Source organism: Vipera ursinii (genome assembly GCF_947247035.1).
Source record: "Vipera ursinii genome assembly, chromosome: 11".
NCBI lineage: Eukaryota > Metazoa > Chordata > Lepidosauria > Squamata > Viperidae > Vipera > Vipera ursinii.
In genome coordinates, this window is record NC_139524.1 from 3,129,211 (window position 1) to 3,152,515 (window position 23,305).

The following is a 23,305-nucleotide window of genomic DNA, read 5'->3' on the forward strand; positions in this document are numbered from 1 at the left end:
CAAAGGCAGCAGAAACACCAAACTGAATTTCCACAGCCCCGTGGAGCCTCCAGACTCCAAAGCAGTTTATCTCAGATATCTGGGGGAAGAAAGGAAGGCAGCAATTGCCTTCCTCTCCAGCTTGAAAGCTGGATTAAATGGGTCATTGCCTGATCCATCTTCAGGATTTCACCAATTTTTCACACACACACACATAATTTTGAGCTGTGAGCCAAGATGAGGCTGCCCAGGATGGCCTTTATAAGACAGCCTGCATTTAGCTAGAGACGGGGAAATGTTTAAGAAGAGGGAGGCTGTACAGAGGGAGGAGGCTAGTTTCTTGGAACACCAGCAATTCCAAAGAAGGCCCTGCAGAAGCCAGCGGTGTAGGCTGATCCAGCAGCGGGAGGGAGACGACACAACTGCAGAGAGGAACAAGCCAGCCCATCAGGAAGGGCTGCTTGGAAGGAGCTTGCCTAACAGAAGAGAATATTTGTAGCTCAAGGTTAAACTGCCCTTGGTGGTCTCTGAGCTTGGTGGTCTCCTTGCAGACGTTTCACTATCCAACTAATGCAGGCATGTCAAACTGCCAGCTCGTGGGCCAGATGCATCACACCAAAACCGTGCCCACCCCATTGCCGGCAATGGGGAAAAAGTCGTGATGCGTCACATGACGTTGCGAGTTTGACATGATGCGTTGCTGATGTTACCTAGTTGGGTCATGCAATATCTGTAATATCTGCAAGAAAACCACTAAGCTCAGAGAGCACCAAGGAACCCACAAGCTTGCTTGAACTCAAAACATACCCTAAAGTCTTGTTCCATCTTGTTCCATCCGGCTGGGATCTGTACTGCCTTCTAGAAGTGGCATCTCCCCTTCAGAGAGCTAAAAAGCACCCCAACATCAAGGCAATATCAACACTGGCAGCTCCAAGCAAAGACCAAGTTTTGTGCCACTTTTCTACCATTTTGTTTAACTAAGCCCAGGGGTAGGCAACCTTGGCTCTTTTATGACTCTTGGACTTCAACTCCCAGAATTCCTGAGTCAGCTGACTCAGGAATTCTGGGAGTTGAAGTCCAAGAGTCATAAAAGAGCCGAGGTTGCCTACCCCTGACTAAGCCTATCTCCTGCACCACTTCCTGGACATACATGATTATTGTTTTTGTTACTGTTATTCTTGCTATTGTTCTTATTTTTCTCTGTTATTGTTCTCTACTTTTTAAAGTGTAAACTGCCCAGAGCCTTTTAGAGATAGAGAGCTAGAGAGGTATAGAGAGTTCTTCTCTGTCCACCTGGATAACCACAAAGGAATAACTGTTGGTGGACATGATAAGCTTAGAAACTACTCCGCCACATCCCTTATCTTACTCTATGGAGAAAACCCCTTTTATGACAAGCAGCTGCAGTGCACAAACTCATTCTGACCCCTGTATGAGTTAGTCATGAAGCTGTTACAACTCTGCTTTTTGTCCTTTTGCAGGAAATCGTTGAATCTACTCTGCTTCTGCTCTTTGGACTCCCCTCCAGATCTCCTATTCAGTGTCATCTTTGGCTCCTGCCCTGAATCATAAAGTCCTTGTTTCTTTGCCAAGCTCCCAAGAACAGTATCCCAGTGCCTGGACACTGTGCAAGTTTGGACGAGGAGGAATTTTCTCTAGACTGCCAGGTGTGGGGAGATTCCATCTTCAACCTTGGATTGGATGGCACTTCCCCATTCTCTTTAATCCCCCCATTCTGGACCCACAGCTCCTGCTTGACGAGTAGGTGGCAGCTGTGGCTAGGAAGGCCTTTGCCCAGCTTTATCTGAAGCACCAGTTGCCCCCTTCCTAGATCAGGGGTCCTCTTCACAGCTTGACACTGCCTCTACTTGAAGCTGTTCTTGACAACCATCCAGAAAATTCAGCTGGTCCAGAATGTGGTGACCCAGGCTGTGATGGCCATGCCTCAGTAAGCCTCTGCTTTGTGAACTGCAGGGGTTGCCACTTTGCTTCCAGGTGCTGCTCACTACCTATATAGCCTTACACAGGCCCAGGGCCCGGTTGTTTGAGGAACCACCTGTCTTTTGTAGGATCTGCCTGGCCAGTTCAATCTGGCAGGGTTGGTGCACTCTGGGGTCCACCGATAAAATAGTGCCATTTATCTGAACCCCAAACCACACCTTCTCTGTAGTAACACCCACCCTCTGGATTGAAGCTGCCCCCAAAATTTGAGTGGGTTGCACCCTAATAGTGTTTCGAAGGACCCCAAAGACATGATTTTTACTCAGACCTTTGAATTGGGTGGCATATAAATTGAATACATTATTATGCACAGAACAATTTGAAATCACAGCTGCTAGTTCTTTAGCTGTTGGCCTTCAAAAGCATCGCCGAGAAACATGGATGGTTAAAAAAGTGATAAATAAATATAATGTCCAAGATTTTTTAGTGTAACACCCAGTGTGCTGATAACCACTGGGACCACCACAACTGGTTTATGCCATAATTGTTCAATTTTAGTTTTCAGATCTTGATACTTTGTGATCTTCTGGAATTCTTTGTCTTCTACTATCTATTGATATTGCCACATCAATTATTCACACTTTCTTCTTTTCAAGCACAGTTTAATCTGGTGCATTATGAGCCAAAAATTTATCAGTTTGTATTTGGAAATCCTGCACTACTTTAACCTGATCATTTTTATTACTTTTTCAGCTGTATGTTGCAACTAATTTTTCATTATTGATATATAACAATTTTGACAGCTGTTACAGTGAATCATTTTGACAACTGAGTTATGTCATTGCTTATAATCAATTTGTGTGATCTTCTTGCATGAGCTGAGTATATGACCTGCTGTTTTTTCTGCTTATTTGCACAATTTGCACTTTGAATCATCTGATGTTTTTTCAATTCTGCTCTCGATTGCATTAACTCAAATAGCTTGCTTTTGAGCAACCAAAATTAAGCCTTTGGTTTCTTTTTTTAATGTTCCAGCTGTAAATAATTGCCGGGTTTTATTTTTATGCACTTTCCCCTGGGAAATTTCTTTTGTAGAAATTGATTATGTAATATTTTTCCTTTCCAGCATTCTGTTTGTGTTTTTATTACATCATATCAATATTCAGGCATTGTTTCCTGTATATTCAGTAAGTTACAATTTTTAACTTGCATTAATGCTGCTTCTTCTCTGTCTTTTACAAAATCCGTCAGAGTGCTTTGCGTGTGGTCAGGTCCCGTGCTGGTTTCCACTCTTGGCACACACAAATGCAGCTAAGTTTTCCCACCAATGTGGTACCCACTTGTCTATTTGCAATGTTGCATGCTTTCGAACTGCTGGGCCGGCAGAAGCAGCAAGTGCTCATGGGTGCCCACTCCATCTTGTGGAGCTGGGCTTGAGCTGTTGCAATGCAGACAACATCTGGCTGGCAGTTCCAGTGTCACTAAGTCACTGCACCACTGCGCCCCCCCCCCCCCAGCAGTATAATGCATCACAGGTCTGGGCCCTGGCTTTGATTGGGTCTCCAATGCTCAATTTTATCTTTAGTACTTTTCTCACTATTTGCATATTCTGTAGTTAACCAGGTTTTTTTTACTTGTCCATGCTTGATATTACCTAACTATAAAATGATCAGATACTTGTAGCTTTATCCTGATGACCCCTGATAGTTTGGCCATTTAGCATTTCAATTCCATTACTTTTTTCCAATTTTACCCCATTTTATTGCTACTGTAATACATTTCTTTAGGCCAGATTCTATATCTGTGCTAAAATTTCTTCTGGTATTTGTCAATGACTGGATTTTGATTTCTTTTTTTCCATAAAGCTTCAGATCATAAAGCAAACATGATATTTTATTGGCATTTTTTGCTGTTTGGTAGCCAATAATTTTTTCTTCAAAATCACAGAAACTGGGACCATAGCAATGACAAACAATAAGGGTGATAATGAATCACCTTGGAAGTTGCTTCTCTTAATGTTGACAAGTTTATAGTTTTTATTTCCAACCACCAGTTCTGTTTTCAACTGCTTCATTATCTTTGCTATAAACATTCTAATCCTGTTACCGACACCAGTTTTTTTTTCCAAACATTTGACAGAATACAGAATAACAGATTTGGAAGGGATCTTGGAGACCAACTCCCCGCTCAGACGTGATACCCTATAGCATTCTGAACAAATGGCTGTCTACTCTCTTCTTAAAAACTTCCAGTGATGGAACACCCACAAGTTTTGGAGACAAGCCGTTCCACTGATTATCTCAAAGATGCTTTTTTCAAAAGGCAGCTGGACTGTTTTTTCCTTGAGGAAGAAGTTTCGTTTCTTCTTCTTCCTCAAGGAAAAAACAATCTAGTTGCCTTTTGAAAAGGCACCTTATGAGATAACCATGACCTGGATGACTGAGAATCTCCCGACATCATTCCACTGATTAATTGTTCTCATCATCAGCAAATTTCTCCTTTGTTATAGGGTAGATCTCTGTGATAAGTTTCTATCAGTTGCTTCTTGTCCTGCCCGCGGGTGCTTTTGAAAAATAGGTTGAGCCCCTCTTCTCTGTGACAGCCCCTCAAATATTGGAAGACTGCTATCATGTTCCATCCAGTCTTTCTCTTGCGTTAGACTAGACCAGGGGTAGGCAACCTCGGCTCTTTTATGACTCATGGACTTCAACTCCCAGAATTCCTGAGTCACTCAGGAATTCTGGGAGTTGAAGTCCATGAGTCATAAAAGAGCCGAGGTTGCCTACCCCTGGACTAGACATATCCAGTTCCCCCAACTATTCATCATAGGTTTTAGCTTCCAGCCCCCTAATCATCTTTGTTGCTCTTCTCTGCACTCTTTCTATTCAACTATGCGGTAATGAATCAAATGCTGTTCCATAAGCAGTCCAGATGGTATGAAATTTTGTTATACTTTTGCAATTCTCCAAAACCATTTTATCAATCAGAAGTTGATCTTTTTTACCTCTGCTTTTCCTTTTATTCTTTCTGTTCTACTGGAAGAATGTTATTTTCTTCTAAACAATCTGGGAACTTGTTCGCTATTACGCCCATGAGAAATGTAAGCATTGTATGTAATGATGTTATAAGCCTATATTTCTGGTGGTGACCCTTTTGCTGAGACTTTTTGAATCAGATAGGTTTTGCCAGTTATTAAACAGTCACTCATGTAGTCTTTATACAATATTTCATTAAATTGTTTAGCCAATCTTGTAAGTTAATATTTGTGCCAAAAGCCATGCAGTTGTTCATTTTGAGATGTTGTTTTTAATCCTTGTCACTTGATGTTTAACCATTTCTGCTTATTGTTCCATATGATTTATACTAATTTATCTTCAAATTCTAGCATTTTTATTATTGCCTTTTTGAGTTTCCCATAGACATTTTCCAAAACTGGATTGTTCCTCTTTTGTTTGGTTTTCCATTTTCAGAATTTCTATTGTTATTTATACTTTGTAGAATCCGCTCTGGTCCGATTGAAATAACTGATTTTGCTTAAATTGTATTTTTTATGCTTCATAGCATTTGATTTACAGAATACCAGTTGGGAGGAACTTTGCAGGACTTCTAACGCAACCCAACTGAGGCTGAGATGAACACAAAGCATTTGTGTTCTTAGGGGTGACAGAGAAAACATCCTTGACTTACAATTGAATGAAGCTGCATATAAGAGAGGCAGAGACAGACAAGATTGTTGGTGTAAAATTCTTGGGCAAAGGCCAAATTAGACTAAGGGGGGAAAAATAAGCCGAATGTGTTTCTTGTAGTCCCTCTTTTTGATTTTGTTTGCCTCCAGAGCCACACAGGTGAGACGGGAGGGTACGTTTAAGAAATAAAACACGATGGGGAGGACTGGAAAGTCAGACGCCACTTAAAGCGGAGGCGGGAGACGTGACAGCCGGCTTCAAATAATCTCCGGGCGTCGCACCGGAGAGGTCGGACCGCTCTCCGCGACCGCAGACGGGAAGAAGGCGGAGGCCGGCTGGAAGGGCTTCCCGGCCGGCCCCTCACTCCGGCCAGAGGCGCCCTCGGCTGGACACGTCCGCGCAGCCGCTTCTGTCCGGAGGCCGCCCCGTCGGCCGCCCGCGCCCCTCTGCCTTCCGAAGGCCGGGCGGGACCCCCGGCTGGCAAGAGGCGGGGCGCCCGGGGCCGCCGCCCTCCCCGTCCCTCTTCGGCTCCAGCCCGTCGCGCCCCGGAGGCTGGCGGGCGCGGCGGGGAGGCGGGTGGCGCGGCGGGGCGCCTGGAGGGGCGTCGCAGCTGCCGCGAGCGAGGAGGGCGACTCCGGCCTTCCCAGGCTGCCCTCCGGCGGCCGCGCGCAGCCCCGCCTGGCGCGCTCGGCTCTCCCGGGAGCTCCGGGGCGGGGCGGGGCCGGTCTCGGCGGGGCGGGGGCTACCCAGAACCCCTTGGATTTTGCCTTTGCCTTCCGAGGAAAGGAGCCGCAGTTCGCTCTTAAGCGTCTTCCTCTTCTTTGCCCGCTGGGGGCTTCTGGGAGTTGAAAGCCGCCTATCTGGCTGAGGTTGCGAAACCCCAACCTCTCGCTCGCCCGTTTTGCCCAGCTCTGCGTGGCCGTCAGACCCCGAAGGGAGGCCGTTCCCTGACTGCGGAGGAGGGCTCCAGGTCTGCCCTCTCGAGAGCGGCTCCCGTGAGAGACCCCGGCCGCCCCCCGCCTCGTGGGCCTCAGGGAGCCTCTTGCTAATTTTCCCTTTCTGCCCTGCGCGTCCCTCCGGCCTCTGCTGCGCCTGCTGGGCTCCCGAGGGCTTCCGAAAGCCTCCTGCTCTAGAGTCCCTTCGCTGGCTCTTTACGAGTCCTTCCACGAGTCTTCATCCAGCTCACTCACCCACGCACTCACACCATATTGACACAGCTGACCATCTCACAGAAAAGAGAGGCTAAGTGCCACACAATAAAAACAAGCATAAAATCAAAATATATAAACAATTGGAAACATTTGAATAAAAATATTGGAATATAAGGCTACACACTGACAGTTCTTGCCACCATTCAACATCTGCCCCCAAGTTACAAAGAATGATTGACGAGCACATGCTGCAGAAGGTATTTTAGATGGTTCTGTATGCATTTAATTGAGGGGTCCTTGGCGCTCCCTGGTTTTCTTGCAGACCTTTCATGACTTGCATTCATGCAGTATTGGGAGAAAGCCAACCGGCTCAGAGAGCCCCAAACACCCCTCATTTCCACCCTGAGCTACACGGGTTCTCCTTTATTGTCACCTTTAATTATCTTGATGCCCAGCTCATGCTTGGTCTCCTGATCAGAGTATCACACCACCTAAAAGGTAGAGAAACAAGTGAATCCGCAGAGTTCACATCACATGATGTCATGCTCTACAGCCACCCCACAGTCTATTAAGGAAGCTAAAAAGAAAAGGGTGACTTCAGTGAAGCAAGACTTGTTCTTGATAAATCCACGGCTTCTGGCAATTATTGCAGTTTTACCAGGTGTTTGTGATCCGCTTTAGATTCTTTCCAAATCCCAGTGTCAGACTAACTGAGCATCTCTGGGGAAACATTTGCTCCCTTCTAATCAACTGACCCTTCCAAAAAGTTTGCTGAAAATGTTTAGCCAAACCGTTCGGTAGCTCCTTTAGTGCCCCAGAATGTAAATTCATCTAACCTGGAAACTCAAACTCACTCAAGGTAAACAGACGGTTGCTGAAGTCTGAAGCTTAAGTCGCGCCCCTTTATTGCTCCTCACAATTCCTTGGGTGTTGGAAAGTGGTAGAAGCTCAGCCTTAGAAGGGACCTTCCAGAGCTCATATTCAAACTATTTGCAGGGTCTACTATTACTGTCCTGGAAGGACTACGCCACGGGTAGGCAACCTCAGCTCTTTTATGACTCATGGACTCAGCTGACTCAGGAATTCTGGGAGTTGAAGTCCATGAGTCATAAAAGAGCTGAGGTTGCCGACCCCTGGACTACGCGGAGCTTCTTTCTCACAGATACCAGTATAAAAGTCCACAATCTCTTACAATTTCTGGACTATGTAAGTCTGCAATCTGATTTTGGAAACCATTCACATTTTCTCAGTTGTCCTGGCTAGTGCCATTTTATTAATTCTTCCTTTTATCTTGACATAGACTTCTTCAGCATTGCCAAGTTTATGTATTTTGGTCTGCACATATTACAGTTACTTTTAACATACAATGCACCACCTTTTTCTTTCCTTTTGCTTTAGTACCTTTTGAACAATTACTTTTTTCCCCGTCATGATAGCCTTCTCACCAGGTCTCTATATACTCCTTTGACTGTACTTTCCTGAGACCACAAGCTCATTCCATTTGTTTTTCATCTGCTGGATGTTAGTAAGATGTACAGCAAAGGTCATGATTTTTCACTGAGAATGAGACTCCCAGCACTTGGGAGAGGTAGCCTGTCTCGTGCCGTGGTCCACAATGAAGGTAACACAAACCATGATGTTAGAAACCAACTCTCTCCCATCAATTTCAAACTGAGAACAACACCAAATCACAGCAGATTTCTGTCGATTTAATTCTCTACAAAAATTAAAACAAATCAATAAAAGCAGAAATTTTTCTACAGAAAAAAATGCTTGACACATATGGCAAGATAAGATAATCATTATCATTTTTTTACTGTGGGCACAATGGCGCACATCAAAAATGAAATTTAGTTGCCCGCTGTCAAACTGAAACACATACATGACACACACCTAAAACATACTATAAACAACATATGTATAGACCCGCACCCCTACATATACATAACAATAAAATATTAAATACTGTCCATCTTGAATATAGAACGGAAGGAGGAAGCCCGAGAGTTCACAAGGTTAATGCTGTATGGAATGAAACTATGGCTGAATCTGGATGTTCTGCTACGGATACAAATGCATACCTTAATGCAGGGGTCTTCAAACTCAGCCCTTTTATGACTCATGGACTTCAACTCCCAGAATTCCTCAGCCAGCATGCCTGGCTGAGAAATTCTGGGAGTTGAAGTCCATGAGACATAAAAGGGCCGAGTTTGAAGACCCATGCCTTAATGTATGCCATATTTCTGGACATTAATGTGCCCCAGATACCTTTCTTTATGCCCACCAAGTTGGCTGTTCCTTTTTTTTGTTATTAGGATTATTTTAATTAAGGTAATCAGGAAGTTGGCATGCTGCCAATTGAAGCACCAGCCTATTTAGTATAGGATTCCTTTGGGAGTTGCCCTGGTTTGGACCTTGACGGGTAGGATGGCAAAGTGGTGATCTCTTCATGAAAGCTGAGCCAACAACCACAGCAAACACCAAGTAGCCTGGTTCCTTGGAAACTCTTCAGAGAAGAAGACTGGAGATCAGCTACAACAGAGGTCCCCAACCTTTTGAGCACCAGGGACCAGTTCCGTGGAGAGGTTTTTCCGTGGACCGGAGGGGGCGTGGTTTCATGTACTGCCTGCATCCTGCGGATGCCGGTCCATGGACCGGGTGTTGGGGACCCCTGATCTCGATGTGCTCTACAGCTGACAGCAGACAAGGGATTAGCCATCTTGATCGCACTTTTCGAAACTGCCTATTAGCTATTTAAAAACAATTAGAGACTTTCAGGAAAGTTTGAAAAGTCAGCAGGTATGTTTAGCTTCAATTCTAAACAAATAATAATAATTACAAACCTAAAACTGGAATTCGAAATAAAAAACAAAAGCTACCCAAAATTTTGATCTGAGAAAGTTACCAACACATTAATAGTCCAGTTTAGTAGTGTCTTATGCAAATCAGAATTATTTTGGCTATCTTATTTTTTATTTATTAAATTTAAATCCTGCCCTTCTCACTATCCATTGTGACTCTGGGTGACTTACAACCGAATAGCATGAATATAAAACCATTAAAATCAAATCAGTTATCTTGGTATATAACAAAAATAGGATATTTTATGATTTGGACCAAAAACTAGAAGGGACTAAAGATTTTGAGTAGAAAGTGTTGGTTCATGGGGCTTACAAATGACATAAAATGTCATAACATTGGAAATATTAAAGATTTTTGAAGATTGAAACTAGAAATTAGTGCGATATCAACAGTGTCAATAAAGATATCCAATTTTATCCACAGATTATGTAAGGACCAGCCCCAGCTGGTCCTTCAGGAAAGCAAGTTCTTGAATCCATTGAGTTGAATCAAAATAACTTTTACTGAGAGAAAGTGGTTGCAGTAGAGTCAGGCGGAATCTGAAGGTCCCGCGCAAAGCATAAAATTATCCTTTCGTTTTCCCCCAAGTCCCAACCCCTTGACAAGCCCACGGCCAGCCAGTATGATGCCACGAAGATGTTTTGAGAACTGGGAGGAGCTCGGCAGATAACGGATCACTCTCAGGGCATGATGATCTTGGAACCGGACTGGAACTGGCTGGGAGGGAGTCTGCTTCATCTCCAAAGTCAATCCCCCTAATTCCCAAGCATTACAGCAAAGCAAAAGCACCCCAAATATGCGTCCCCCTCCCCTCCAACAGGATGGAGGGCAGGACACAAAGGTGGACCTGACAGATCATGTCCAAAATATGTCAATGAGGGAATGACAGATGTGGAACAAATTTTTTCTGACAAGACTAAGTACCAAAAATGGAAATACGAACAGAAGCCAAGATAATATTTTGTAAAAAGATGTTTATTGATATAAACTAGCTGAAGCGTTAAAAATTAAAGGTGAAATACAAATGGCAAACCAAAAGAATGATCTGAATCTACAAGAGTCTTGTTAAACCCTTGAAGAAATGTGTGTAATTGGAAAAAAGAATCTAAATCAATTTTTACATCAGTATTTGAATGGACTAAAGATTAAAACTGTTAGAAATAAAAGAGCACAGATTTGGTTTACTAAATTAAAGATTTAATTAATATTTTAAATTAAAGATTGAAACAAGACATTTATTTGTGTAGTTCCTGTACCTTTTATGGACTTTTTACTGATACCAGGATTGAAAAGTGATGTTTTATGGATTTGCTTATTAAAAGGGATATGGGATGAGGGCATATCTATTTGTAATCTTAGAGGGCATGGAGAGTTACTAAATTTGTCTATCCTCACTATATTCCTTTTTTTTCTTGTACTTTTTCTTTCTTCATATAGTTTGTATTAACTTTTACTATTCTAATCAAAATCCTTAATAAAATTATATACAAATAATTTTTTCCTCCAAGATGGTCTGATAGCAGCTTGTCCTTAGCTACTCCAGCTGTAGCAGCCACGCCAGGCTGTGCCTGCACAGGCCGCCAGGGTGCCCAGCTTGCCTCCGCCTCAAGAAGCTTGTCGGCTAGAGCTGCCAGCAAGCAGTTGCTCTGGAGCAGCTCAGATTGTGCTTCTGGCCAGGCACGAATGCAAGCAGGAAATGGATCCCTCCTTCGGAAGCAGCTTCAGCCGGAAGAGGACATGCATGTCAGGGAAGAGGCCATTAGCAAAGGAGGGGGGGGCTGATTCATGGGGCAACAGAAGGTCAGCATTTTGACAGTTCCTAAGGTGTTTATGTCCTAGAAGGAAATAAGGAGAATTAAGGAGGATGTGATGCACTTAGGAAATACATCGACAATACCCTTAAAAAGGGCATTGGAAGAATGAAGCAAAGACTGTAGGAATTGGGGCTATTAGCTTGGACAAAAAAGGAAGCATCAGAGGCCTATAAAATTGCCAAGCCACATCAGGTGGGCCTTTCTCCCACACCACCCAGGCATTGGCTGAAATTGAACACGGGACTTGAGATCAATCACAGGAAACGTTATTTTACAACAGGGGTGTCAAACTCAATTTCATTGAGCGCCGCATCAGCATTGCAGTTGCCCTTGGCGGGCCAGATGGGTGTGACCAGGGTGGGCGTGGCCTACTGGGTGGGTGTGGCCAGCTCTACATCATTCGCATCAAGGGTGCCAATGGGGGCCTGGGCAGGAGTGGGACAGATCTGAGAGTCTCTGGCAGAAGATAGGACTGGGGCAAGTGCCAAGGCATGGTCCACTGGAAGAGCCTCGCTGTTCCTCTCAGGCCTTGGGGGGGGGGGGTTGGACGGTGGCACGGAGGTCAAATGCCCAGCCCAGACATCAAGCACCAATGGCACTAAGCCCAGCTCCACTTCCCCAAGGTGGCGTGCCCAGCTGCACTTACCTCCTCAAGGCTGCTGCTGCTGTGCTTGCTCTCCCTTAGCCAGGTTGCTCATGATGGGTACGAGGGCAAAGTCAAGAGGGAGGCCCACTCCCTCTCCATGGCAGGAGACCTGGCTTTGTATCCAAAGCTTCCTTAGCAATAGGATGGGAGAGCCCCCAGGATAGGCCAGGAGGAGGGGGCAAGGGGATGGTGAAAGGGCAGAAGGGCAGGACTAAGGCAGGACTTCCCTCAGAACCTCCCTCTCCTTCCTTCCTTCCAAGAACAGAGTGGTAGGAAAATATTTGAGATGGGGGAGGGAGAAAAACAGGCAAGAAACACAGATGGGGAATTGTCATCCTTTGTGAGGAATGAAGAAATGCACCATCCCTGGAAGTGGCCAGCACATGGCCCTCGCCTACTTCACATATGGGTGGGTTCTGGGGGAGGGGATGCCATGAGCAGCATGAGAGTCGATGTTACCTGCACAATGCAGCCCAGCCCCCAGCCTGTCCGGTTTTGGCAGGCAGTGGGGCACTTTCCTGACAGTGCCGAGAGGCTGAGCCGGGTAGCACGAATCTGAAGAGAAGCGCAACGCTGCCCAGGCCCTAGCCTGCCCAAAGTAGGCAGGGCCATGTGCTGGCCACTTCCAGGCGATGGTGCATTTCTTCATTCCTCACAAAGGGTGATACCTCCCCAGTGTGCACCCAGGGGGCAGTGCCAACACGGCCCTCACTGTTTCCAGCCGGCCTTGTGGAGCTAAGACTGAATGCATTTCAGCATAGATGGCCACCACGAAATTGTACATTGGCTCCCGGCTGGCCTGGGCCAAGGCAACGGGGGCCATTCCCTCACTGTTTCTAGGATGGCTTTGCGGGCCACGTGAAACCACTTTGTGGGCCGGATCTGGCCCCCCGGGCCTTGTGTGTGACATGTCTGTTTTACAGAGTACCACAGTTCTGGCAGCAGCAGCCAACGTGGGTGGCTCTGAAAGGGAACATGCCAGTTTCCCATGTGGGGCCCATCTGTGGCCACAGAGCTGTTGCCCCTCCTGAAGCAGAAGCTGTGGGGTACAAATGAGCAAGGGGACTCTTGCCTGCCATTGGAAACCTCCTGGTGGCCAGAGAAGGCTGGACTGGATGGCCTCGGGGCTCTTGCACGCTCCAGTGCAAAGCGAAGCCTTCTGAAAGGCAGGCAGGTGGTGGTGCTCCTGGACTCCTGTCAGGGGCTCCTAAGGGCACCTGCCTTGCTCTCACTGCTGATGCACCCAGGGGCGGCCTAAGGTGGATGTGACCCGTGACTGCTTGGCACTGGCTGAGCCAAGGGAAGACTTGTCCTATTGGGGGCTCTGCATGCCTCATCAAAGTTGGGAGCCTGAAAATCTACATAAGGTTAAGGGAGGCGTCCTGGGCTTGTGAGGCTGCAGCTCTGGCTTTTCTCTGTGCCACATTCATGACAGCTCGTTTTTCTCCTGCAAAAGGGTATTTCTAGGCCCACAGACCTTCTGGACTATGACTGCCAATTTCACAAATCAGCCAGTAAACCCGGAAGGCTGATCTGGTAGAATGACGGGGTTCTGATTTTCCCAGAGGGTGGGCATTTCGAAACGCGGCTTGTGTGGAAAGAAGAGCTGCTCCTTGAGGAGACCTGACCAGCAGCAGTGCACAGGAGCGTCCAGGCACAGAGGATGTTGCGTCCTGGTGGACGAGGAGGTCTCTGGGGAACTTAACCTGCGGGCTGTTAATGAGGAACTGGAGTCCTTTCCTGCTTTAGACCTTTGGGGCTACATTTTTGTGTGTCAGAAAGGGGATGAATCGGAAATGATGTGGGAAAGATGCAAGCCATTTCACATGGACTTAATGAACCAAGCACAAGCGATGGGTCGGAATCCCTACAGCGCATGGTGCCATAAACCATGATGGCTGGGTGCATATAGCATCCCCGCACGCAGGCCACAAAGAGCACTAAGGCTTTTAAGCACATGATGTGTTGACCCGACGCCTGCAGGACAAGCAGGGACCACCGCACCTCCCGGTCCCTATCAAATCACAGCATCCCATCAACTGGTACAAACGGTTCCATCCTGTGCCCAGAAGAAAGAGGGGCTGCTTAGGTAGAACCGTCTGGCCTTTTTAAGCCCAGCTGCTTATTTCAGGGCTTCCACCCAGCGGGTTTCCATCTCCCCAGCCAGCGGGCCTCCGAGGGTGGCGGGTCGGGCCCTTCCCGGGCGCCCGGCAGCGGCCTTGGCTTGTCCGAGCGGAGGCAGGCGGGCCCAGGCCGGGCTAAGGGCTCTCCCGGGCCAGGCCGGCTCCGGTTCCCTCCTCACCTGTTTCGCCGGGAGGCGGCCAGGCTCGGCTCCCTCGGAGCTCCATCTGGCCCGGGGAGAGCGAGGGGGGTCTGGTGGTCCCCCGCGGGGGCGCCGGGGGCGAGAGAAGCCGGGCGGCAGGAGAAAGGAAACTTGGCGCGGCCGGAGCGAGAGGAAGTGCGACAACAAAAGCGAGATAAAAGGGCGGCGGCGGCTCTCCCTCCTCTCTGCGCCTTTCTCTTTCTCTCTCTCTCCGCGCCGGGTTAGGAGGGGCTGTTTTGCATCCCTTCACGTCAGCCCTGCCTCATTCCCTTCTTCCTTCCTGCGAGGGAGAGAGAGAGAGAAAAGGGAAAGGGAACTGAGAACGCGCCAGCAGCAGCAGCAGCACCGCCGGCGGAGCAGAGCGCTGCGGCAGCCGCCACGGAGGCCAGGCGCCCGGGCCTCCCCTCGCCCGAGCCTCGGCGGGATTCCCAGGGTGAGTTCGCCGCGGCTCCGGCCAGCGCAGCCGGCCCCGGCTGGAGGAGGCGCCGGGCCCGGGCACACAGGGCCGCGCCGCGCGTGACGACCGGCCAGGCCGCAGAGGCGCCGCGGGAGGGGTCGGGCGCGGGGTCGGGCCGGGCTCGGCCGCTGAGCACGTGGGGCGCCCGCCGGCCCGCCCGGCTCTCGGGGCCGCGTCCCTCCCGGTGGGCGCCGAGGCGGCGGCGGGTTACCTGTTGCGGCGCCCTTCCTGCCCGCCTCCCTTCCGGCTCGGCGCGCTGAACCTCCCCTGGAACAGCTGATCGTCGCTGCCCGCCCGAGGCTCGCGCCGCCCGCCCGGGAAGCCGCTCCGGAAGGCCGGGTGGCGCCGCGCTCCCTCGCGGCTGCCGGGCGTGGCGGGCCCCGCGCGCGGCCGCGCTCCAGCCGGGCGGCGGGAGGAGGGCGGCCCTCGCCAGGACCCTCCGCCCGGCCCTGCAGGAGGCAGCGCCGCCGCGGCCGCCGGAAGACAGGAGAAGCGGAGCGCCTCGGCAGGCCGTGCCGGGACCCGCCTCCGCTTGTGGGGGATCCGCTTGTGGCCGGGCGGCCTCGATGGTCCGCGCGCTGCGGAGACGGCGTTGGCCGGCTCTGCCCTCCGCTCAAGCGGCGCTGCTCCGTCGCCGCCTCCCCCCGGACGGAGCGGGCTGGGCTGGAGGCGAGGAGCGACTCTCCGCCCAAGAGCCCCCCCGGGGAAACTGAGGCTCGCCGCCGGCGCCCCGGCTGCCCTTGGCGGAGATCGGAGGCGGGCGTGGAAGGAGCGCCGGCTTCCCTCGGGCTTCCTCGCGGGGCGGGAGACGGGCGAGGGTGGCGCGGAGGGTCGAGCTCTTGGCGGCCCCCGGATCGAGGCTGGGGGGAGGGGAGGAGGTGGCCGCGGCCGGCTGGGAGTCAGGTGGGATGCGCCGGCGGAGGGATGGGTTTGGGGAGGGCACGGAGGGGGCCCATTGTAGGCGGCGGGGGAGACCAGGCCCCTTGGTCGATGCTTGGCGGAGAGGAGGAGGATCTGCTGAGCATCAAGGAGGAAGAGGCGTGGGGGGCATCCCCCCAGCAGGGCCGGGCCTCTGGTGCGGCATCCGTGGTTAAGGATGGAAAACTTCCAGATGGCCTTAGGGTAAATAATTGTCATATAAGCTGCCCAGAAGTGCCCCAGGACGAGATGGACAGCAAACAAATTTAATAAAATAATTGCCACAGGTCTAATATTCCACTTGCTTCTCAGTATGAAACCCCTGGAAGACTTTTTTTCTCTCCAAAGGTGAAATAATTGCGTAGAGCCCAGGTTGGAGCATCTCCCGCCTTTTGCCCTGGCCTCTGAGACCTTCAGGGGAGCTCTTGCGCAGCGCCTGGTAGGGATGCCGGGAACAGATACCTGAGAGGGCTTTGGGGGAGGGGCGGCTGTTGCTGAGGAACTTGGGGTGCATCAGCCTCCTTCAGTGTTCTGTGGAAAAGACACCTTTTAATCCACACCTTTGGCTTGCCGTTAGCATCCTTGAGCACACATGTGCTTATAACCATCATCTCTTGAGGGTTGCATTTTAATGACTTGGCCGACTGCTCTGTATCCCCATTTTTATAAAAGGGTGTACAAACCCAGCTTAAAACATGAGAAGGAGCTGTTTGCTTGCGGTAGCCATTCCAGGCCAAATCAAGAAGGAAGAAATGGTGGCTGGATTCTCAAAAGGAAGAACGCCTCTGTTCACTTCCCATATTATTGTTCCTGTTTCAGTCTGCCTGGTGTTGCCTCTGAGTGTGTGTGTGTGTGTGTGTGTGTGTGAGAGAGAGAGAGAGAGAGAGAGAGAGAGAGAGAGAGAGAGAGAGAGAGAGGGAGAGCACATGTGGCAAGCTGAAGGTTATTTCTGCACCTTCAACAGATGGACTGCTTGTTTCTTTTGCTTTTCTTAACTCTCCCCATCATTTCCTTCATGCGGAGAGTCAGAGGAGCCTTCCCACTCGTGTCTCCGTGGGGACCACGGCCGGTGTTTCCCAGACTACTCCTTCCTCCTGGCTTAGTTGACAGCATTGGGGGGGGTCTCCCTCTTTCCCCCCAGCCATTCGCCAGCTCTGCTGCGGGGAGGGCTGAGAATAGGAAAAGCAGAATCCCGCTTGTCTCCAGTTGAACTGAAATTCAACTGAGGGGGGAAAGGATGTTTCCTATTCAGAGACCTTTGCTTAATAAATTTAACATGTAGCTATCTCTTTCTTGAAGACTAAAATATAGTTATTATCTTCCTTTTCTAATTTTTTAGCCGTTCATTTATCTTTCTTCACCCCCATTGAAACAGAAGATCTGGAATGCCTTGGATATTTGTGCGTCCCCTCTTCGTTTGACACTTGTGTTCTTTGTAATAAGCTTCTGTGGCTCCAAGAAACAATGTGTTGTTTGTAGGTGCAGACAGAATGATTTTGTGGTTTTTAGCACCCTTTGCAAAATTCTGCTCCTTCTGCCTTTAAATCTCTATGACCCAGCCCTATAAGGGGCCATCAAAACCATTGAATCTGACCCCTGGGTCAATGCAGAAAGCTCATTTAAAGCAACCTTTAAAGCAAATTTGATAAGCTTCTGCCTCTTCAGATATTTTATAACTATAGCATTCCCATAATCTATTACAGATGTTAACTAATAACAAAAATGAAATCAGATTAGTCTTAACAAGATTTGTTCTTGACAAAACCTTGCTGATTTGATTAATTTTCTGATAATTAATATATATTTTAAGATGCTTACAGAGCTCCAAGTGTCACTAGGTACTGAGGTCAGATTGATTGGTAATTTCTTTTTTAATAATAATTTTATTAAAAATTATACTTAAAATTATAAAAAAAATTATAAAAAAATTATACTTAAAGTGAAAAAAAAACTAAAATACAAACTAAAAAATGAAAGAGAAAAAAAGATGAGAACATAGAACATCATCAGAGTTGGAAGGGACCTTGAAGGTCTTCTAGTCCAGCCCCCTCCCCCCAACTTTATATTATTTTTAACAATCATGATCTTTAGTCTCTTCAAATAATATCATACAACTTTATTTCTTTTCATTTTTATTTATCACTTCTTACAAAATTATTCAGTTTTTAAATCCAGGTTACTCTCTTGGCTTGTTATTTTGTTGTTTTCATATCCCTTTTAATTATTAAGACATCAAGTAGTTTCTTTTGTATGTCCAGCGTAGTATCTTCTTCCATATCTGTCGTTTTTTAAATCCACTTTCAAATCTGTCTTAGTCTTGTTTACTACAACTTATTCCTCTTTCATTACATCTTTTAAACATAGTCTGTCAATAGAGGCAAACAGTGTATCATTATTTTACATGAATTCAAAACAAAAATATTTTCCTATGAGAAGAATTATTTTAATTAATTCCAAAATCTTTTTCCAAATCTATCTGGACCCTTAGTGCATTTGTAACATTGTAGAAGTTTCAATCACCCTTTTGTCGCTTATTCAAAAAACGTTTTTTTAAAAAGTTCTTAAATTTGTATTTAAATCTTCTTTTGCTGGGGACTGAAGGAAACTTATGTGATGCTGTCAAACTTGTTAATTCAAAAAATTCTAATAGCTGGAAATCATCTAACGAGCAATTTTTGAAAGTGATTACAAAAGGAAATATATGAACTTAGTGTCTGAGCATCTACTGTAGTTTGAGCAAGACGACTCGCCTCTCGGAACTCCAGACTCACCGGAAGTTACAGCCTTGCATCCTCCTCTTGAGAAGCAGCTGTGGGGGAGCACTTTGGGGTAATCTCAAGTCCTCTCCTTGTTTAGAGAGGAATTATGCAGAATGCAGGGGTATCCCATAAGGAACATCAGTAGAAGGAGGAATTGCCTAGGTCAGGAGTAGGCAACCTCGGCTCTTTTATGACTCATGGACTTCAACTCCCAGAATTCCTGAGCCAGCCAAGCTGGCTCAGGAATTCTGGGAGTTGAAGTCCATGAGTCATAAAAGAGCCGAGGTTGCCTACCCCTGGCCTAGGTGTATGACCCAAGAATTCCAGGTCCCCATATATAGTGCAGAGGGCGCAGAACTAGTCTTAATGCAGGAACAGGAATGCAGTTTAGTGGGGAGACCTGGTGGGCAAACCTGTAACTGGAATGCAAGGACTGAAGGGGAGTGTTTATTTGAAAGGAATATCCCAAGCAAAGCGGGGTGGGGGGTGGGGGAGGAGGAGCATCCTGTGTGAAGGATGATGCAGAGCACTGAGGTGCAGAGCCCTGAACCTCCAGCTGGCAATGATTACCAACACAAGGAGATGGAAAGAACAAATCTATTATGTATATATACCATCAGGCCAGGCAGAAGATATAGATAACACCCTTCTGGGCCAGATTACAGAACACTCAGGGAGGAGAGTTATGGTCGTAACAAAAAACTTCAACTACTCAGACATAGGCCAGAAAAACTACTCGGCCCAAACTGAGAGATCTCCAAATTCCTTGGTGATCTTGCCGAGTGCTTCATTTTCCAGAAAGTTGGAGGAGAGACGAGATTAGCTGGTGACTTCTGATTCTAACCAGTGGGAAAAAGTCAGATGAACTGAAAGCAGTGGGAACTTTGGGCAGAAACAAATATGTCATCTGGGGTGTTTTACCCACAGAGAAACTGGAGCGCACAGACACGGTTTGACCAAGTTGAGAGAGCTGCCCCCACCAGCCGAGCTCCTTATGCCAGAGACGGTGTAGGTGGGCCGGAAATGCCTCAGAAACTTGGCACCGGAAGTAAATCAACTAACCCGAGAGAAAAATACACAGAGCTTAGGAAATGCTTGTGAATGCAGCTGTCAATGGAGCTAAGAGTTAATTTAAGAGAGCTGGAAGATGAGTACAGTCATCACAGAGGTAGACAGCAGTAACTGCAGAAAGAAAGCAACAATTAAATTGACTCGGGCAAAGGAAACCCCAGTATTGGTAGTAAAAGGGAAGGCAGGTCTGCTGGTGAGAGAAATACACTAATAGGATAACAACAGGTGACAGGAAGGGAAGACCCCCCTTTTCTCTGTTTTCGCCTTCAAAGGGATACTTGTTCAAATGGGCTGAAGGAGAACAAGGGACAAAAGGGGGAGGGGGGCAACCAAAAGAATAAAGAGATAGCTAGGGTCATCTGGCTACTGCCAAGGAGGTCAAGGCTCCAGGACCAGTCACTTCCACCTGAGGGCCCAGAAGGAGCCTGCAGACCCCTGCTGGGGCCTTTGGGGAATCATGGTGGGTGGGCACAGTGCCAGAGAATAGGAGAAAACGCTGATTCCGTCCTCAACAAGGGGAAAATTAGAGGACCCAGTGGAAGGGCCAGTTGGTGTTGGTGCCAGACAACACTCTGGAAGAGAGGAAATTAGTTTGTGGACATTTAGAAGTAAATGTCTTGCAAGAGCCAGCTTGAGTTGATCAAGAGTGAAGCCGGCCAAAAGTGAGATGAATTTAGGTGGTCACAGAAATCAGGTGCCTTCAGCAAGGCATCCAGCATGAAAAGATAGGAAAAAATGGGCCGGGTTTATCATTAGATCAGTACAGATGTGGTTGAACAACTGTGCCCAAGGAATGGATGCCCCTCCCTTGCGTCAAGCCAGTCTAGGCCCTGTGCTGGTTAGCAGTTTTATACGTGGCTCGGAGGCAGGGTTTGGTTTAGGAGGATCGTAATATGTCAGTTGAAAAAATGGAGAGAAAATGGCAAGATGAATTTCAACTGAGAAAAATATGGTGTCTGCGACAAAAAATCAAGGACATGGGATTGTGGGCAGTGTCAGAAGGATCTCGATGAGAAGCTGAAAGTGGCCCAGTGAAGGGATGTAGGTGTAAAATAGTCAAATCCTCGGCTGCATTAACAGGAGTAGAATTCAGGATCAAAAGAAGCCTCTGTTCCCCTCTAACCTGATGTTGCCAAGAATCAGAATGGTTGGCAGACTCCAAATTTTATAAACAAGTACTGCACCTAATTCTCTGTGCCGTCTGAAGGCTGCATCCAAGATGGATAAGGAGGCTGGAAAGAAGCCTTACCTGAGGCACTTGGAGATGCTGCGTATCTCCCTAGACTGGGGGAGAGAGGATAGCTGGCTTCAGGTAGCTGAAGGATCCTCTTGTGGAAGGGAGATAGACTTGTTCCTGAACGTGGGTGAAGAGACGGCGTTGGCTACGGCATTACTGCCTCCTTTCAAAAGCAGAAGTGTTTGTAAAGGAGAAAGAAGATTCAAAGTGATCCGAGCAGAGGGGAAACCTGGCTGGGCAGCAGAACATGTCAGAAGGATCTGGGTGTCCTTGTTGACCATGAAGAAAAGATGAGAAATCCAAACTCCATATTCCCCCCTAGTAATTCTCCCTGGTCAGACCCCTTTTGAAATTCTCTGCAATTCTGGGCACTGCAGTTCAAAGGGGATGGAGAAAACAGGGACCGGTTCAGAGGAGGGTCTCTGGGAGGGGAAAAGGCTCAGAAGCCAAGCTCTGGGAGGAAGAGGTGAAGGATCTGGCTAGGAACAATTTGGGGTTGTTGCACGGAAGGGAGGTGGCGAATATTCTGACTGACCCCAGAGGTAGTGACTCAATTGTGCCTTCCCAGTGTCCGATTTCTAGCTGCTGACGTGTAAGCTTCGGAGGGGTCCTTGGAGCTGTCTGAACTTGGTTGTTTCCTTGCAGACATTATCAAACTAGGTAGCATCATCGGTGTTGATGTAAGCTTCCTTGGCAGGATTTATATTGCAAAACATGAGTATAAGTAACAGTTCCATTATTGTTGCTTATTTTATTGTCAGAGATGTTGAATTACCAACAAGGAATATCCAAACATTTTTGAATTGACATTTTAGCTAGACCTACAGGAGAGGTAGGGGATTTTTTTTTAATTATTTGTTCTGTCGGGCTGGGAAGTCTGTAATACAAAACGATTTCACTTTTGTTTCTAGCTTCTGCTTTTCTACTGTGCAACTGGAAACGTTAGATTGTCTTCTGTTCTGTTGGATGAGTCCTTCTGAACAAAGCCTGCCTTTCAACTTTGCCAGGTTTCACCATCCTGCATTTGCATTTATTTATAGGGATTTTTATTTCCCAGACTAAGAACAGTAGAGGCCTTCAAAGCAACCTGGTGACCTCTCCCTCTTCTTCATCCCCTTGACCGCTGCTGCTGCCTGCCTCTCTTGCGGCTGTTTGTGTCCCTAACCCTCAGTGCACCTCTCCGCCCTCCCCCACCCAATCTGGGCTAGCAGACCATTCCTCTGTTTGGCCCAGCTCTCCAAAAGAGGCTTTCTGAAGCGCCTTTTCCAGGATTTCAGCTGAAGCCCTGAGGACAGGAAGGAGGAAGAAAGATGCTGCATTTGCCCCCTCCCCCATGCCCCCCCCCAATTCCCTTCAGTTTCAAATGAACCATTTTAACATTTTCTCTGGCAAGTACTGTAGAAGGACAAGGGCTGTTTAGGCTTTAGCCATTTGCTCAGGACCAAAATCCAAGCAGCTGTGCAAGGGCTGGCTGGACCCACCTGAATGCATCTAGGGAAGGAAGCCCTCCCCCCCCCAAATAAAATAAAATAAATCAGTTCTGCCGTTTAAGGGCTTTTCCTACCAGGAAATTGATTCCAGCGTTCAGTCAGAACACTCTTCTGGATGTGTTTGGTCTGTTCTTCTGTCTCCCGAATTTTGGAAGGACAGAAATGGTTGCCTCGGCCTCCTTTCTTCAAGGCTCCGTATGCTCAGCTTGATCCTCTTCTCTCCATAGGATTTCGTTTCAGGTTCCTGGACCTGACCCCGGCTGGCTGGCTGACGTCCCTCAAGGGGGGGGTCCTGAAGGGTGGAGTCTCAGCGAAAAAGCATAAAGTGGAACTTTCGCCTCTGGGGCTTTAGGAGCTAAGTTCCTTTGTTGGAAGATAAAATTGCCCTTGGCTTTTTTGCAGCCACATCACACTGCTGACTCAGCTTTAGGTTATAATAAATTCTATTACCTTATTTACAACTCTACTGCCAAGCCAGAGAGACCTCATTCTGAATCTGGGTATTTAGTACTGGCTTCCTATGCGAAGAACTGTATACAGCACATTTCTATGTTAAATGTGATACTGTTCCTTTTAGCTCATATTTCTACCTTACCAAGGTTATTTTGAATATATGTCTTTTGGCTGTCCCATCCAGCTTTGTATTTGAAGGTTAGATAAACATCCCTCTATTTCTTGATCTGAGTAATTAGTAACATATTGGAGAAGACTAAATCAGAATAACAGAAGTTGGAAGGGACCTTGGAGGTCATCTAGTCCAACCCCCTGCTCAGGCAGGAAACCCTATACCATTTCAGACAAATGGCTGTCCACTCTCTTCTTAAAAACCTCCAGGGATGGAGCACCCACAACTTCTGGAGGGAAGCTGTTCCACTGGTTAGTTGTTCTCACTGTCTGGAAATTTCTCCTTAGTTCTAGGTTAGTTCTCCTTGATTAGGCTCCATCCATTGCTTTCTGGTGCTTTGGAGAAT

The 23,305-nt window shown here is 47.6% G+C and overlaps 2 protein-coding genes across 2 annotated transcripts in view; one reads left to right on the top strand and one right to left on the bottom strand.

Moving 5' to 3' along the window:
- Nucleotides 1–14,445: 14,445 nt before the first annotated feature.
- LOC310645742 (uncharacterized protein) lies at nucleotides 14,446–15,996 on the bottom strand (the record flags this gene model as incomplete). The annotated part of the gene is made up of 2 exons (XM_083371732.1): nucleotides 14,446–14,682; nucleotides 15,071–15,996. 2 exons carry the CDS (start codon nucleotides 15,994–15,996, stop codon nucleotides 14,649–14,651), a joined length of 960 nt encoding a protein of 319 aa, XP_083227858.1. The 3' UTR covers nucleotides 14,446–14,648.
- Nucleotides 14,623–23,305, top strand: part of ZNF710 (zinc finger protein 710) — a 29,061-nt gene continuing 20,378 nt past the window's right edge. Inside the window, exon 1 of the mRNA XM_083370934.1 lies at nucleotides 14,623–14,835. The gene's annotated coding sequence lies outside the window, so the exon portion shown is untranslated. The remainder of the gene's footprint in view (nucleotides 14,836–23,305) is intronic.